Consider the following 18,435-nt stretch of genomic DNA (forward strand, 5'->3'; position numbering starts at 1 on the left):
TAACTAGGGGAGTAGCTCCAAATCACTTGCTGTCAAACCTCACGTTTCGAGGAGAGCCCTGGCTCACCGGGTCTGGGGTACGTGCTGGATTCGAATACATGCATCTGGTTACTGAGATGAATACTACCCACAGAAGAATACCTCTGCCATCTTAACTAGACTCTAAGCCTCAAATTTCAGATCTAACATCAATTTCTGATCTTCTTTGGATAGAGTTACCGACAGAGGAAGAAGTCAAGAAAATAAAGGATTATAAAACACACAGTAGCCTAGTATATTAGGGTTTTGAAAAAAACCCCAAAGATTTCCAGAAATTTAAGAGAGCTCAGGAGAATGAATAGTTATGGGTAGTTACCAATTATTGAGCTTATAATCAAGGTCAAGCACTGTGCTAGGTACTTCATGTGCAGACTTTAAAGTGAAATGCAAAGTTTCCTTGAGTAGACTCAGACTCAAGCCAGGAATTATGTGGGCAAAAGCTGCAGATAAATATTAATTACCTTCCTGGTCCAAAGAAGACAAGCTTTTGAAGTTGCTTTGCATTTTAACAGCATGCTGGGAGTCACGCAGGTGGCTTTCTGACAGGCTCACACACACGGATATGTGATCTCAAGCTGGGTTGTGCGCTCCCAAGCAGGAAGCCCTGCCTCTGAGGCATCTCAGCACCTTCCAAAACCTCAGGCTCTGCCTTCTGAGCCTCAGCCCTCGCCAACTCACGGCTCTGCAGCAGGGCTCCTTTATAGACTGATCTGATGGGGTAGGAGATCTCTGCCTCTACTCTGACCCCTCAAATCCTATAACCACACCACAGTTAGGAAGCTGACTTAACCACCTAACAGCTGACAGCCTCCATGATGTGGCCTGCCTTTCTTCGATGCCTCCCTCCTTTCCACTTCCTCCTCCCCTCCACCCCAGCCTCTTCCCCACATCCAAGCCATAGATTCTAATTACACTGGGCTATTTATAGTTTCCAAATGCACCGTGGGCTTTTGCACGAATTACTCTTTGGTTAGAATGCTGTCCTTCCCATGCATCCTCCCCTACACAGCATTCATCAGATGTAACCTCCTCCAGGAAGCCTTTCCTGACTTCTTCCAGCCCCACCAAGACTGATCTAGGTGCTCCTCCTATATATTCCCGCAACCTTCACCCTTTATTGCTATCACAACAGCTATCACATTATAGCAAAACTGTTTTGTCTCTCTGCTGTACCAGAGAAAGAACACTAAGATGACAGTGACTGTGCCTGCTTTGCTGTTGAACCCACAGTACCTGGGTCATAGTTGGCATTCAAACAGTTGTTGAATTGAATGCCAGTTGGCAGTGCCTCCTGAACACGTAGTTGTGTATATTATAATTACAGAGCAGTCAGCTATTTACTGTGGAGCCTTAGATTTTTTTTTTTTTCTCTTAAGATGAAAATTTTCAGAAAGAGAAAGGGAAATGAACATTTCTGAGCACTTAATCTATTTCAGGTACTGATCACATGACACCCCTGAGAGCTAAATATTATCATTCCCCAACACACAGATGAGCAAAGGCAGGCTCAGAAGTTAAAGAATTTGCCCAAAGCACAATGCCAGTAAGTGTCAGAGCTGACACTCACACCCACCATGCTAAAGCCTATGTCCTTTTTATTATACCACACTGCTTCTATAATGCTCAGAGGTAGCAATGGCTACGGCCCTGGGTCTGTACTCACATTTGCCGTCAGCTGGGTGGTCAAAGCGGAAACCTTCTCCTGGGAGGCATCCAGCTCCCGCCGTAGTTTGCGAATCTAAAGATCACAAGGGACAGAGTTACTTGCTTTGGGAGTCTACTTACAGGATGAGCTGGGAGAAATAATTGCTAATAGCGAAAGACGAAATCCAACTAGCCAACTCTTCCTTACCTCTGACTGGCATTTTTCTTCTGGCTGTAAAGAAGAACATAGAAGAAATTAGACCAGTTGAGGAACTAAGAACAGTATAATCTTGCCTACAGGGAGTACCATATTTGGACACTTACAGCAGTCTTAAAGATTTATTAGTTTCTTTCCTGATGGACTTTTCTGGATAAAGTGGTTCAATTAATATGACCAATCAGAAAGGCCAAATATGAACAGCACATTATTTTAAGAAACTAGAAAGAGTTATGCCCCTGATTTGGTTGTGAGGAGCCCCCTGTTCCCATGTGGAGATGATGACAGGGAGAAGCTGTGATGAGAAGGGGATAAGCTAGGGCAGAGTTGCCAGATTAAGCAAATAGAAAAACAGAACACCCAGTTAAATTTACATTTTTTTTTTTTTTAGTTTAAGTATGTCCCATGCAATATTGGGGACATACTTATACTAAAAAATTATACGTTGTTTACCTGAATTTCAAATTTAACTGGGCATTCTGTATGTAATCGGGTTATCCTACCTGGGAGGCAGGGAGGACGGCTCATAGATTAACTCTGTCCCATTTTATCCCTCCCTCTCATCTCCCTACGGCACTGAAGCAGCAGGTCAGGAAGGTTCCCAAAGGGAGGGGGGATGGGAACCGCTGTCAGCCAGCCTGGTGACTCCCCAGGTTGTAAGGATGAAGGCGGCCTGTACCTTCCTGATGTTCCATCTCTAGCCCCCCCGTTACCTGGGGAGTAAAGATGAAGCCTGCAGGCCCTCTTACTGGCAAAGCCTTCCATACTGGGCCCTGGGTCTGTGGTGACACAGCAGTTGGCCAGCCAGAGACTACAAGCTACTTACCTCTTCCCAGAGGGGGAGCCCACATGGGTTGGGGGAACCTGCAGCAGGGGGAACTATTCCTCCCCTCTTCTGGGGTTCCCGGGGGTGGGGTGGGGGACCATAAATGAAGAAACCCCCAACCCTCCCCAGCTGCCCCCACAAACACACCCTTTTTTGGAAATATTGGAAGTGTTCCTGCCCTTCTCTCCACACCCCACCATTTGCACTTCACGGGGGTGGAACAGTGACTTGGGAGCCAGGTAGGTGAATGAAAATCAGGAAGGACCCTGATTTTTTCCTTGAGTCCTCTATGTGTGTCCTAATCCAATTTCGCTAGTGATAAACCCATTCTTTTAAAAAGTCAGCATCTGGTTTCTGGTTTCTACTTCTCTCTTAGTTCAGGATGCAGAGGGGTATGATTCATTAGGCCCCATAGCCCCTGTACCTAACAGCTGGGACAGGTGGGTAGCCGTTTCCTGTCTGACCGCCCTTCATATCCTGCTCCCAACCCCCTCACTCCTGATCCTGCCCCAGAAGGCCCTCCCTCCAGGCTGCCTTCTAACAACAGTAACTACCTGTTAGGTACACTGGGGCCAAATCAGTTAATCCTTGCAGTTACTCCACAAAGTAGGTTTGTATTCCATCTGAGGCTCAGAGAGGTTAGATATCTTGCCTAAAGTCACACAGCTGGACAATCTCCTCATCTAAGAAACACTTTCAGGAGAAGGTTTGGAGAAGTCCTCAGGGCTTACTCTTCCCTCTCTGATAATATTCAGCCATCTCTCTTTGTCTGTCTGTCTGCCTATCAATTCATCCCACCACCACCAGATTTTTATTGATTTCTAACTATGTGTCAAGCACTGTTTTAAGAACCTGGGAGGGATAGGGCTTCCCTGGTGGCGCAGTGGTTGAGAGTCTGCTTGCCGATGCAGGGGACGCAGGTTCGTGCCCCGGTCTGGGAAGATCCCACATGCCTTGGAGCGGCTGGGCCCGTGAACCATGGCAACTGAGCCTGCATGTCTGGAGCCTGTGCTCCACAATGGGAGAGGCCACAACAGTGAGAGGCCCACGTACCGCAAAAAAAAAAAAAAAAAAAAGAATCTGGGATACAGCTGTGAACATGACCAAGTCCATCACATCTTATGTTGCTTATGTTCTGGTAATAAGAAGTAGCATTTTATTGAACACTTACTATATGCCAGAGATGGTGCCAAGCACTTGACATTCATTATTCATTTAATCCTTATAACAACTCTTTCACAAGGTACTAATATAATTTGCTCATGGCGACAGCTGAGAAGTGATAGAACTGGGATTGGACCCAAGGCAGTCTGGCTCCAGAGCCTATGATCTTAACCAGCACTTTCTCCTGCTCTGACTACAGTGACATTCTCCTGGAGGCCTTCCAGAAATAAGGCCCTGGCTTCTGAGTCTGATCCAAAGGAGAAAAGTTAATGGTGATAACGTCACAGCTATCTAACATTTGGAAGGCGAATGGAGGTCTGTTAGCAGGCTGAACCATCCACCGAGGACCAGCCCCACTTCTAAACACTTCTATCAACAGCCTTCCTTGGGCGGCTGCCACTGTCTGTCTCGGTGCCCACCTGTCTCTGGGGTTGGAATCCTGTTCTCAACAGCAGCCTGGAGAAATCATGTGTTTTGTATCTTGCCCCAGCTACTGCTGCTCTTCTGTACATCTTGGAACTCCGAGAGAAGCTGCGGGCCTCTCTCCACTAGGCAGTTCCCCTGGGAGCTCAACTGTTGCTCCCTACCAACCAAGAAAGCAAATCTGATGCCAGATGTGGCCTCTTCAATTTTTTTCTACTCCAAGGGCCGGCCATGACCTCTTCATGGCATTTGTTTAGTATCAGGCTGTCTTTTCTTTCCTTTGTAATTAAAATTACAGGCAAATTTCAGCCAGAATGAACATTCTTGAATATCTAGAGATTTCATGGGGGAGAAAGCCTATAATCATCCAATAAGAGCCTTTAAAACACTCTGGTCTTCAACAGACTCTTTGGTCTGGGTTGGTGGCAACTTAAGCGACTCCAAAGATCTCTTTTTAGACAACAAATACCAACTTATTTACCTTTTCATTTACAAAGGCGCCTGAGCATGTGTTTCTGAATTTCATCATCACCACGGAGCTAATAATAGATAAGGGACCACACACCACTGCTTGGTGGTAGCAGAATCTAGCCAGATTTGCAGTTTTGCTTGGAATTAGCATACCACTCCGTCATGAAAATATTCAAAGGTTAGAGTATTTTGTAAAAAGTCTGCAAAAGGAACTTACATCCTCAGAGAAGGCACATATGAAGAACAGTACATGGGAACCTTTGACTCACTGACTAGTGGAATGTCAGAGGTTATAGGGACCTCGGAGACCAATTGGCCTAGCTTCCTGAGGCCAAGGGCAAAACGGAGACCCCCAGAATAAGGAGGTAATTTGTCCAAAGTCATACGGTAAGGGAAAAACTATGAATAGGCCTCGAGTCTCTTGCTATCCAGATAAACGTGGAATTAAAAATTATTATTATTAGGTCTTTGGTAATTTGTGAATTTATATCAACTCAGAAAGGACGATTTCAAATTTCATGAAAACACGAACTTCAGGTCCACACACCTAGAACAAGACCTACTGAAAGAGAGGCCTGTAGCTGTAAGAACTCCCGGTGGTTGGCGTGAAGGGGAAGCAACCAGGAACTGCAAGCGATAGTTTCCTGCATCTGAATTCTCACAGGTGGAGGAGCTCATGCTCTTTCCCTCCCAGGCTGGCTGACGCAGGCCAGCCCCCATTTTTCACTTTTCTGAACGAAAAATGTGCTGACAGGAAACCCTGGGAACTCCCTGGGAAAACATGGGGTTTGGGCACTGAAATGTCTGGTATGGCTGCAGTGCACCAACCCTGTGAAACTAGAGTGCCACACAACCCCCCCCCACGCCCGGCCCCGGCCCGCCCCATGCCCTCTGTGCCTCTGGCTTCCTCTTTCGGAAGCAGGCTCCTCTCTCCACCTAAACCATGTCCTCGGGGCTCAGCCCAGAGCCTGGCATATATCAATACTTGGTGCCAGTAAATACTGTAGAAGAAGTGAATCTAGGCTGAAAAGTACCGCCTCTGGTCTGGTACCCATGTCACAGAGTTTCATTCTAGACGAAAGGACTCAGTAGATGCAATAGCTGATAGTTAGAAGGCCATCCCTATGCTTTCATTTTTTATTTTTTATTTTAGTTTTATTTTTTAAAAAAATTTTTGGCTGTGTTGGGTCTTTGTTTCTGTGAGAGGGCTTTCTCTAGTTGCGGTGAGCGGGGGCTACTCTTCATCGCGGAGCACGGGCCTCTCACTGTCGCGGCCTCTTGTTGCGGAGCACAGGCTACAGACGCGCAGGCTCAGTAGTTGTGGCTCACGGGCTTAGTTGCTCCGCGGCATGTGGGATCTTCCCAGACCAGGGCTCGAACCCGTGTCCTCTGCATTGGCAGGCAGATTCTCAACCACTGCCGCCACCAGGGAAGCCCCCCCATGCTTTCTTGGATGACGGCTTAAATAACCTCTTCCCAAGGTTACCATATATAAAGTCTTTAAAATGAAAGCCAGGACTTTGATAAAACTTCAGACAAGATGACTAGCAGAGGAAAGAGGTACTATGGAGTTGGAGGGGCAAGGTGGGTAGGCGCAGAAGAGAACATTTCTAGGTCCTTCAAATCAGACCGTGTCAGCAACCACTGAAGTCTGTTTGCTCGCTATAGGCCTAAGAAAGAACAGTCAGGCCCTGTGCTCTTTGACTTGATTCTGGGATGGTCTTTAACTTATAGGGGGCTATCTACAGTCTGTGCCACTACAGAGCCGAGACACCTGGCATTACCAAAAACTGAATTATTAAAACATCTGTCCTCCATGGAATTAAGGGCTAAAGAATTCCCAATTACTAATTAATCAAAATTTTTTTTTTCCTACAGGAATTCCCGAGTTAAAGCATACTGAATAAATCCAGTACTATATTTGATTGTTTGGCTTTTGTTCAGTAGACCTCTCACTGATGACAGCTATCATTTACGAGAGCTTCCTCTGTGCTGCGTACACTCTATTCATTGCTTTACGTGCATTTTCTTATTTCATGCAAACCTATTTTTTGAATACCTACTATATGCTAGGCCCGGTTCTAGGCACTAGGAATAAAACCAGAAAAAAGTCCTTGTCCTCAAGGAATTTATATTGCAGTGAACAGTAATATTCATAACTTTAATTCTCATTACAACGCCACAAGGTAGGGGCTGCTGTTCTTTCTACTTTACAGACAAAGAAACTGAGGCAGACACAAAGTTGAAAAAGGCATCTCATACATTCTAACTAGTTACCACTTGAAGCACAATGCCACTTTAACAAAAGTCAGATCCTGATTTATTGGTTGGTACATCCGTAACTGTTTGTGAATTTCAAACCTTGTTCCCTAATTAATTGATTCCCTTATAATGGAAGCACTCTCTCTAGGAGACATGCTTGTATTTTATTTTTGACACACATAGCCACACAGCATTGATTTATACTCACTGTAGAATAAATTGATGATGTGCTGGAAACCAAGGAGAGTGAGGATCCATGAACTGTTTAAAAAAAAAGAAAAGAAGAAAAGGTGAATTGCACAGTTGGCTACTATGGAGCGGAAAAGGGGAAGGGAAGGAGAAACTCAGCATTAGAGGACATTACCAGGCTTGGAGCAACTTAACCTCATCTTGACCCAACCTTTCCTGGTTTGGTGACAGGTCAGTGTCAAGTAAGGAATAATTTTCTATGGGAGTCATTTCTCTATTACCACATTTTTTTTCTTACATTCTAAATACTACCCCTGCTCCAACTATCAAAATAACACATAATTACTAAGTTACATGTTTCAAGTACAGAGAAATGTTAAGAAGCATTTTCACTGCCATAACCTGTGTGACTCATAATTCTATTACCCAGAGGCAACTTTTACCTGCTCTGCTCCAGCATATTTTCTTTCTTTCTTTTTTCGAATGTATTCCCTTAGGGTTAAGATTGGGTTGCATATATATTTTATATCCTGCTAGCTAACTGCCATTTGTATAAATAAAAAGATGAGCTGATTATTTTGAGCATAGGAGGCTGGCTGTTGGCCACGGTAAATTCATCCTAGATGACCATGTGGTAGAACATTGTTTAGAAAACATATCCACAGAAACATAGATTCTTCATTTGATTTCTATCATATCTACAAAGTGTCCCCTTTTCTGTTTGTGACTGGTATTTTGGGTACCATCCTTTAACCCTCCTCACCCCCCCTCCTGCCCCCAGCCAATAGACATTTTATTTTCTGTTTTCATGTAATTTAAACCAGGGTCTTTTCCAGGACTAGGTATTCTGCCTGACTTCTCTTCTTGGAAACCAGATTCTTTAATGACATTTTCTTAGTAATCTCCCAACAACTTGTCTGAAAGACAGAAATATGCCTGTTGAGACATCACAGACATTCTAATGGGGCACAGCTTCCCTGACCAGGAGTGGATTGCCTGTACCCCACACCGCGCTCTCACCTGCGGTCTGAGAGTGGGAGGCTGGGGAGGAACACTGCATGTGTACTAGACGGCTTTCACCTACCACCCAAGGAGTGAACTCATCTTGGATCAGCAGTTGGCAGAAGCTACCTGCCCACAGATATCCCAGCAACGGCTCAGCCTACCACTCCGGTGCCTCCACCCCGTCTCCCCAATAAAGATTCCAACCCCCCCATCCTTCATTTAGGTGCTCCTATCGCACTCTGAATCCTGCACGGCTCTCTCAAGCATGGCCTGCATGGTACTTTGCCGTCTCAGAGTCTCTGCCCATTCAGTTCCTTTGGTTTAGGAAGTTTCCCATTCCTGCCCATCCAAATCACCAGGATCAGCTCAAACAGCATCTTCGCCTGGAGCCCTATCTCATTTCCCCAACAGCCATTGCGATGGGCTTCCTCCCTCCTCTAACCCACACAGCTCTTGGCTTGTGCTTCTGGTCCTCTTCTCTCTTAGACGGTGCCAATTGTTCGGAGGCTATCTCTGCACCATCACTCAGATCCACCCTCTTCAGCAATGCCCGAGGTTCTAGAGCTTTTCCTCCTTTCTTTCTCCATCCATGACTCATCTGGCCCATGCCCCTAAAAAATCAGTTTAAGGTGTTAACGGCCAATAATGGCTTTCAGTGTTAATATGTCCACACATTAACAGAGGCCTCTCATGCCCCAACCTAGTGGCCTAACGGTCCAAAGGGGTAAGTTACTTTAGCCCCATGACACAGACACTAGGGGGGAAATTATGCTGGAGGCCAAGATGAGGGAAGAGAGGTGACTAGCATGGAGCCATCCTTCAATCACACCGCCCTGCCAGACGCCCGCTCCAGAGGCCTGCACAGGGCTGCTGTGTGGACTTGGGCTGCTGAAAAATGGAGGTTTGTCTCTTATATTTCTCTACCTCATACACATGGATTCACTGATAATGCCTTCTGCAATACCTCAAGACAAGCTTGGGGCTGCAGGCAGAGAGGAGCACATCTGGCAAGCTTCGGGTGGACGTAATTATTTTTCTCTGTAATTAATTCCTCTCACTTGTAAATAGCAACAGCAAGGCTGTGGTCCAGAGAGAGTCCTTGCCTTCCAGATCAACTCAAAGCTGAATATGGCTGCCTGAATCATTGCAGTTGGCCTTCCTTCAAGAAAACTGAGCCAAGGCAGAGCCTGGGTTATGTGGCTGGGATACTTTTGGACAACAGAATGCTTACGAGACTTACAAAGCCAGAGCAGCAAAAGCATGCTCTGCAGCTTCCTCCCTATACCTGTACCTCCAAAAATTTGAAGATACAAGGAACCACAGAGAATATCTAGGCCTTCTCTGCCACTGACTAATCTGAAACCCAGAGAGGTTAAACAACCTGCCTAAGGTCCTACAGCATTCAGGAACAGAATCTGCAGACCAGAAATCTGGAGATGGCTTTGCCCTTGAGTGACCTTGTTTACTGGTATCTGAAGTTTTTTTGGTTTTGGTAAAGCTTTTTGGTATATTTAGAATGGTTTCCTAAACCCCTCATTCAATCTACACAAGCACAATCTGGGACCAAACAAGCAAAAAGTGCATTTTTTTTTTTTTTTTTTTTTTTTTTGGGCGGTACGGGGGCCTCTCACTGTTGTGGCCTCTCCCGTTGCGGAGCACAGGCTCTGGACGCGCAGGCTCAGCACCCATGGCTAACGGGCCCAGCCGCTCCGCGGCATGTGGGATCCTCCCAGACCAGGGCACGAACCCGTGTCCCCTGCATCGGCAGGCGGACTCTCAACCACTGCGCCACCAGGGAAGCCCCAAAAGTGCATGTTTGAGAAGAACTAGAAGGCACAGGTAGGGGTGAAATCACAAGATGGAATGAGACAACTGGGCACATTCCAGCCAATAAAGCAAACAAATGCCTCTGTTGTCACACCTGGGCACCATATATATATATATATACACACACACGTATCTACGTCTATAGATATAGACGTAGATATATATATATATATATATTCAGCTTCATACTAATCAAAGCTCTTCCTCATGCTACTGTTTGAAGTGATCCTCATCATCATAGAGAATTTGTAGGTAATATTCCCAAACAGGGCAGGAATTTCTATCCCCAATGAACACAGGAGTAAATTTAGGTCCAGAGAGGCTAAGTCATGTGGTCAAGCACACACAGCTGGTCAGGAGCAGAGAGACAAAGTGAGTCTGGGTATTGCACTCTAGTCCTCGCTCTGCCACTGGGGGCTGTGGAAGGAAGGAGTCGGTGAGAATGAGATGCAGTTCTGATGGCTAATGGGCTGCCTTCTCAACCAGCAAAGGAAGCATAACTGAAGACGGCGGCCACACTGATGAAGCTTCAGGGTTTGCTTCAGACACGTAAGAAAGCCCAGCTGTGGCCAAGGAAGAGATAAGTGTAAGGCAGGATTGAGTAGAAACACAGAGGGCTGAGAATCAGGAGTTTAGGACATAGTTCTGGCTGCAAAACGTCCCCAAGTCACTTCCTCTGTTCAACTTTGCCATAAACAAAATGGGGTTGAAATGGCCCATGGGGAGAAAGATAAAACAAAACATGACAACTATAACAATACCTACCATTGACTGAGTACTTACTATAAACCCCTTTCAAAGTCATTCTGCTAAATGCCTTCCAGGATTTATCTCACCTAATCTTCACTTCAATCCTCTGAAGTAGGTACAGTTATACTTATTTTCCACATTCTAGTGAATAGGCAATAGGCTGAACAGGTTCAAGTGCCTTACTCAAAGTCACCTTGCTAACAGTGGAGGTGCCAGGACTTGAATCCAAGTGTAACTCAGGGGCTAGAAACACAGGAGAGCTGAACAGAAGATTTATTTACTAATAAGCTGCTCCGTTTCTGTGGGTTCCATATGAACTGATTTAGACCACACCAGTTCTTAGGGATGACTGGTAAAGTCCCTGGATTTTTTTTTCTCCAAAGACATTCATTCGAAAAGTGCCTCAAGCATCTCCTTAAAGTGCACTATTAAAGCTGACTTGAAGATTGCATAATGCATCTGATGGAAATTAATTTACCTGAAATAACCTTGAAAGGTTGCACCTGGGCCAGCCCTGTACCTCATCTACATATTTATGACTTCCATTTCCTTCAAAATGGAAAGTGCTAATTAAATCCCACAAAAACCTCAGCCAAGTATGTGTGCTAATTCTTCCTAAATTTCTTTCTGCTTTCTGGCATATGATATACCTAACTGCCTCTTATCAATATAAGGAGGTTCTATTCGGTCCAAACATGAGATGTGAATTTTTTCCCAACTGTTTCTGCAGTATCAGGAGTTTATACATTCAAGAGGGGAAAAGAAAAAGTCGTCCCCCAATGGAATTAAAAACACCTAATTGCACAAGCCCTATTTTGTTTTTGTACTGTAATAGCCTTGGAAGAAATAAAACCAATCTGATGCCAAATTTCCCAAAAGATGAAGATGTTACATGTTTCTTAGTATATCGACAGCAGTCTCTACCCCTTCTCCCCAAATCTGATTTTACCTCTGCGCTTCAGTTCCACATCACCATGAGTCATCAGGGTTTACAAAAGTCTAGATACTGCATGTGGGCAAGCCCTTTTTATCAATGTTACTTTGACATCCCAGATATTCCACAGTTGTGCTGCCTGATGGCTTGATTCCAGATGGAATAAAAAAACCCATCTGATGATGATACTGTAATGGTCCTGGACCTTTATGAGGTCAAGTGTGCTTGTTTGGACAAGCTGCAGCACTGAACACGGTTCACTCAGGTACAAACGGGACAGAGCAGATGAATAGGGCACAGGGCACTCTCCATTCACGAGTCATTATCAGGAGGGCTGGGAAATGCTTTGTGGCCATGCTTGGTTCGCCCACTGATCAGAAAAATGTTAAAGACAAACTGCCTACTCCTTCCCCTTACGGTCAACGTACCCTCCATGATTACTTCTGATTTCTAGCTCTTAAATCCAGCAAAAACGCTCTCAGTAACTCAGGCTCTGCCCCTCCTTAATCCTCTATCCCAGTGGACTGGGATAACCCAGTGGGTTCCCACAGATGGATTTACAGACGAGTGTCTGCTCACTGGACGCAAATGATACATAAATCAGAGTGGAGAGAATTAAGGAAGATGAACCAGGGGGCAACTGCTCTGTAACTAAACTCTTTACAACTTTTGTTAAAAAGAACACTGGGCAGGGCAGAAGCTGACATCTTGCATCTCTCTCCCTCTTGACTTGTTTAGGGGTTTCCTCGACAGTCACAAGTTTATTTGTTCTTTCCTACCAGGAGGGCACTGGGCATGTTTCCCCATTCTCACAGGGACCAGGAACAGAGGGAAGTGCCTGTGACTCCCCTCCCCACCCCCATTCTGTTCTGTCACCAGCAGAAAAGGCACAATTAGGCCTATGGCCCTCAGTCTGGGCTCCATTTGCTCCAAGAGTCTCCCTTCCTCTGGCTGGGGACTTCCAGCTGCCAGGACATCAATGCTGAAGCTCAGTTTTCAGGCTGTAACAGGTACTAAAATTACTGGATTAACATTTATATATATGATCTCATTTAATTCTAATAATTCCACGAGCCTGGTACTCCTACTTCATCAGTGAAAATACAAAGGCACAGAGAGGTGAAGTTAACTTGCCCAAGATCATACACCTAAGATGTAGTGGAGCTGGAATTCAAACCCTGGTGTTATTATCCCCTATTCTTAACCATTCGTCACTGGTACTGACACCAATGTCTTATCATCCCCATCTGTGGGAAGCTTTTGGGGGTGGGGGTGATGTGCCTTCCCAACATTTTGACTGCTTGCTCCCCTAACTCACGCTTTGACTGAAGTAGGAAAGAAAAATGAACTGAGTTAGGAAGATGTCTGATGAAGAGGTCCACTGTAGTTTTCTCCCCAAATTCTGATTAAAATGAACAGCCTTTCAGTGACTGTGAAGTGGCGAAGGTCCTGGCTGGGAGAAGGACGTCGGATCTCATTGTCCTCCCAGTTTTTCGACCCTCCCCCGAAGCCCCTCAATAAAATGGCTTGATCTCAAAAAAATAAAAAATAAAATAAAATAAAATGAACAAAACATAAGAATCCAACACCAAATATTCCCAGTTAGCAAGCAAAGAAGGAAAAGGGCAAAACTGAAAGCAATCAACTTAAAAAAACTGGTGCTTGAGAAAAGAAATAGAAAATTCTGGAGCGAAGGGGAGAGGCGTGGCTGCCGACAGCCCCCCAAAGCCATGCGGGTGTGTCGGCACAGGGAAGCGAACTCTCCAGTAACTGGCATTGCCAAGATGGTGTGGCAGCGGCTGAGTCTCACAGCGGAGGTGCATGCCAAGAAGCTAGGGCCCAAGTCCAAGGGAGAGAAGCCTGGAGCGGAACTCGGTCAACTCCAGGGTTCACCGGTGTTTTGTCTTCCCTACAGTCCTGCGAGGTTAATTAAGAGTCAGACCCTACTATTCAGAGTTCCCCAGCCCCGTGCCCCAGAGTAAGTGGCGAGTTGGAAACTTGTACAGGTGGACTCTTTTTTTTTTTTAATTTTTTTTTTTTTGCGGTACGCGGGCCTCTCACTGTCGTGGCCTCTCCTGTTGCAGAGCACAGGCTCCGGACGCGCAGGCCCAGCGGCCATGGCTCACGGGCCCAGCCGCTCCGCGGCATGTGGGATCTTCCCGGACCGGGGCACGAACCCGCGTCCCCTGCATCGGCAGGCGGACTCTCAACCACTGCGCCACCAGGGAAGCCCCAGGTGGACTCTTAGGTCAACAAAGTGAACTCGGTATAGAGGACTGTTAACCGCTTTGCACAACGTGAGAGAGGGTGAATCTCCTTGCTTCTTACCTTCTTCAAACCCATCCCGGAATGAGCCTGAGCGGCTCATGGTTCTGCTTTTCTCGTCCAGGGACATGGAGCTGTTCCGGAAGCGGCTGTCCGTGTACGGGTCATACTGCCCGTCGGCATTGGAGAGGCTGTGGGTCCTCAGCATGGTCGGGTTGGACAAGCTCATCTGGGTGACAGTGGTGGGACTCGCTGGAAGGAAAGGAGTCAGTCAAAGGGTTGGAGATTTCATGTCCCAGGTTCAAATCCTGAAGGGGGATGAAGAGGAGGCTGCTTACGATCAGCCATCCCCGTCCCTGTCAACTTCTCTCCCTTGTCTATTTTCTCAAAGGTGGTCACACCAGCATCTGAGTAACACACTTACAGCTAAAAATAAGGGAGGAAAAGGTGGGTCAGTTCCAAAGCGAGGCTCTGGGCCTCAGCTTTCCAACTTGGCACATACAGACAAGCTAGTGTCACCTTCCAGGCATGAGCTAATTACTTTCTGGGCTCATCTGGAACAATTCTCCCTAAAGCCAAAAGCCCAAAATAGTCCAGCCAGGCTTTTGATCAGATGGGAAGCATTTGTGCATGACAAGAAACTCTTGCCTCAAAGAGTTACAGCCAGGAAAGAACAATATGAACGAACACAGGTCTCACTGTCTCAGACGGGGAAGATTTCATAATGGTGCCTGCAGAGCTTCAGTGCAAAGGCGGTGCATTTACCTTAGCCGAAACTGGCTTTCTTATTAAAATCCCGTCTATTTCAGTAACGTAAAATAGTTCAGAAGTATGCATTCGGTTCATTAACAATGAAGAGTTGACCCTTACTTGATTAGAAGTCCTTAAAGAATGAGTTTATTATTCACAATAATCAGAAAAGGCTGCCTCTCTAAAGAACGAGATGAGACTGGAAAAAATATTTCCTTCTCTTTCCGTCTTGGAAGGCTCAGCTCTCATCCTGCCACCTTCGTGTAACCTTTCCCAGTCATTTCAGCCAGGGCTGTTCTTTCCTTTTTCTAACTGTGTATACTTGCTATCAGATCATATGCAGTTTTTACATGGATTCATATAAAGCTTTGGACTGGGGCTTCCCTGGTGGCGCAGTGGTTTAGAGTCCGCCTGCCAATGCAGGGAACACGGGCTCGTGCCCCAGTCCGGGAAGAGCCCACATGCCGTGGAGCGGCTGGGCCTGTGAGCCATGGCAGCTGAGCCTGCGCATCTGGAGCGCAACGGGAGAGGCCATAACAGTGAGAAGCCCGCCTACTGCAAAAACAAAACAAAAACAAACACACAAACAAACAAACAAAAGCTTTGGACTGTTCTCTTTTACCTATCTATAAGTCTGTGTGGGTGTTTGTCTCTAAAAAAAGCATCCGTTGACATGTCAGCAGGGACTGTTACAAATTCTTTTCATTTCCTCACTGTGCCAGTCAAAGCATGATGTCACCGGTAGGCATTTCCAAGAATATCTGCTCAGTCAAAACCTGATCTTTATTTCCGGTTTAATAAAGCAAGGAGGATGACCAAACATGGGATACATTACAAAACCTACATCTTCAGAGGTTTTAGAATACATTCTTCTCATTCCATGGATGGTTTGCTCTTTGCTATAACCCCACCTATATCAACCATGTAGAGAAAGTTACTGATAGAGAACCAAAACACATTTTTCTTTTCTTCTCCTATCAATTGCCTATAATCAAACTACACTGCTGAGGGCTGATCAGATACTGAGAGTGATGTGACCACATGTCCCTTTCAAAATGCAAGATAACCTCTGCCCTAAGGCGCTGATCAACACAGTTAATGCCAAGCAGCTACTCACCAAGCTGAGAAAAGTTGAATCTTGTTCCGGAGGGAGAAGTTACACTGGAGCCAGAGGAGAAAGGAGAGTTGGCGGCAGTGTCCTGCAGGCCTCCTGCAGAGTGGGACCGTAACCATTCTTTTGCATCTTCTTGTGTGCGAAGCTGGGAGGTGGGGGTGTACCTGCATAGACAGAAATCAGGCTGGGATTAACTACGAACAGCGCTTATGAAAATGAGCTCTCTGGAGCTGACGATAAACATAAAAAGAAAATATACATCCAAAGATGGTGTTTGAAAAATCAGATCACTACACATCCCGAAACTCACAAAGTTTCTCAAAACCTTTTTTGTCACTTGGCTGTCTTTGGGGGAAAACTGCAATTCCTTTCAGTTTTTTGTTTGTTTGTTTGTTTGTTTGTTTGTTTGTTTTGTGGTAGGCGGGCCTCTCACTGTTGTGGCCTCTCCCCTTGCGGAGCACAGGCTCCGGACGCGCAGGCTCAGCAGCCGTGGCTCACGGGCCCAGCCGCTCCGAGGCATGTGGGATCTTCCCGGACCGGGGCACGAACCCGTGTCCCCTGCATCGGCAGGCGGACTCTCAACCACTGCGCCACCAGGGAAGCCCCCTTTCAGTTTTGAGGGAACTACATAAAGGGAACAGGATGGGTAAACGCTCAAAAGAGCCGTCCCTGGGCGTATCTGTAACATGTTGATTCATGACGGTGTCATTTCAAAGCCTCCACCTTGACAGGACTGAAGCAACAAAACAAGCTGCTGTCAGAGCTCTGAGGAAGTTTTAATTAGATAGCTCATGGCATCTGCATTCTGGAGCGCAAGTAAATGGCCATGAATCACAGAGTATCAGAAACCAGACACGTAAAGGAAGGTATGAGGAGACCGACGCTGACAGTAGTTACTAGAATCTGGCAGAAACCAGTCTTCACAAAAGGAACCCCAAATCATTGGGTCTCACGCAGGGGAGGGCCTTCAGAAGTCACATGGTCCACCTCATCATTAATTCTGAAACGTATTTGGTAATAATGATTTATTGAACGTCTCCAACGTGCCAGGTGCCTTCATAGACATTATCTTACTGAAGCCTCGGATTCTCCCAGCAACACAGATGCTATTATTCCTGTTTTACATTCAGGGAAGGTGACGGCCTGCCTTGAATCATGTGCCGAGATTTCAATCCATATTTGTCTGATTCCCAAATCCATTATGGATGCTGCCTGTGGGCTCTTCTCATTATGTCCACAGGCAGCATCTCGAATGTCTAAAGTGCCCCAGTGGCCAGAGGACTTTGGACTTATAAACAGATTACCGTGGGGTTACTACTGATTACGTAGAGGGGTCCTCTTGACTTAGGACAAGGTGTTGTCAGTGTGTTGGAATTGGGTGTGTGTGTGTACGGAGTGGGTGAGCTAGAAAGGGAGTCACAGTGAGAGGGAACATAGACACGATTCTTCCTTAATGTTTTTACTATAGTCAGACTTTCTAGGTCCCATCAATCGCCTGAAGATACCCTGTCACTTACCTCTATTCTGAATTTTTTAAAAAACAGATTTTAAAAGCCAGAGCTACATAATTTTCACAGAATAGATCCGCTCCAGAAATATACACATTAGCATTACGAAATGCTGATATTCGAAGACGTGAGCTTCCTCTGGGAGCAACACTGGGGCATCAAGGTCAAACTCACGTGAAGAGTGGATATGATTTAAGCGTTAGCCTGAGTGCCGACAAGCATGACGAAAACTGTTAAGTATTAAAGGTCTTGCCAACTCCCCCCTCGAAGGCCACCGTGCTGAACTTCCTCCCTCGGGAGGTCGGTCGCTCGGGGGCTTTTTCAACACTTTTATTCTTAGATTTTTAGATTTGGCTTTACTCGGAACTCCTGTTGAAAGGAAGCATTGATACCTACCTCCCATTACTGGTCAAAACGCTCTCAGCCTTAAGAACTGCTGGTTATTAACTACAGACATACATGACAGCAACGATACATTTCATTCCAAGTTCCACGTTTTGCGAAAGCACTTACTGCTTGGTGCAGGGTGAAGCCAATGCTACAAAGAACGAGGTGTTTAGAGAGCGGGAGAAATGACAGCTGTAACCATGTGACATTAAGATCACGGGGCAGGCGTTAGGACTGAAGTTCTTCTGGGTGGCAAAGTGAGGTGGATGGCATGAGCAGTGGTGACTTATAGCATCTTGTTTCACCAGGACCAGCGCCAAAAACGAGCCATCACTTACAGTGAATGAAAGGACATTCGCTCTTGGAAAGAAAGTCCTTACTTTCTTTCCATCAAAAAAATGAACACACCCATGTCTTGCTGGGCATTGAAAATTGACCCGATTTTCGATTATTAGAACATTCAGACAAGTGCAAAGCACCTGTCCTTAGCAACTTTCTATGGGCCAGAAAGTTAAAAATCTTCAAATTGGCAGGGGCGGGGGTGAATATTTCTCTCCTTTGCTCTGTGTCCTGGCTGACAAATCAACATGCTACAAGTCATATCCTTTCTCTTGGAAGACAGCCCGTGAATGGAATGGTCATGGCGAAGTGATCAGCAAT

General features: G+C 45.9%; 1 protein-coding gene across 12 annotated transcripts in view; it reads right to left on the reverse strand.

The window, feature by feature from the left end:
- The window catches only part of NAV2 (neuron navigator 2), a 764,629-nt gene that overhangs the window by 42,011 nt on the left and 704,183 nt on the right, over positions 1-18,435 (reverse strand). For all 12 annotated transcript variants that reach the window (XR_010841345.1, XM_067038097.1, XM_067038101.1 and 9 more), the window contains 5 exons: positions 15,884-16,044; positions 14,080-14,268; positions 7,255-7,307; positions 1,892-1,915; positions 1,703-1,777 (listed from right to left, as the gene is read on the reverse strand). Coding sequence is in view for 11 of the 12 variants with exons in the window: in XM_067038097.1 (XP_066894198.1) it covers positions 1,703-1,777; positions 1,892-1,915; positions 7,255-7,307; positions 14,080-14,268; positions 15,884-16,044 (502 nt within the window). In the remaining variant the exon portion in view is untranslated. The remainder of the gene's footprint in view (positions 1-1,702; positions 1,778-1,891; positions 1,916-7,254; positions 7,308-14,079; positions 14,269-15,883; positions 16,045-18,435) is intronic.

This window comes from Kogia breviceps, chromosome 7 (assembly GCF_026419965.1).
Source record: "Kogia breviceps isolate mKogBre1 chromosome 7, mKogBre1 haplotype 1, whole genome shotgun sequence".
Taxonomy (NCBI): Eukaryota; Metazoa; Chordata; class Mammalia; order Artiodactyla; family Physeteridae; genus Kogia; species Kogia breviceps.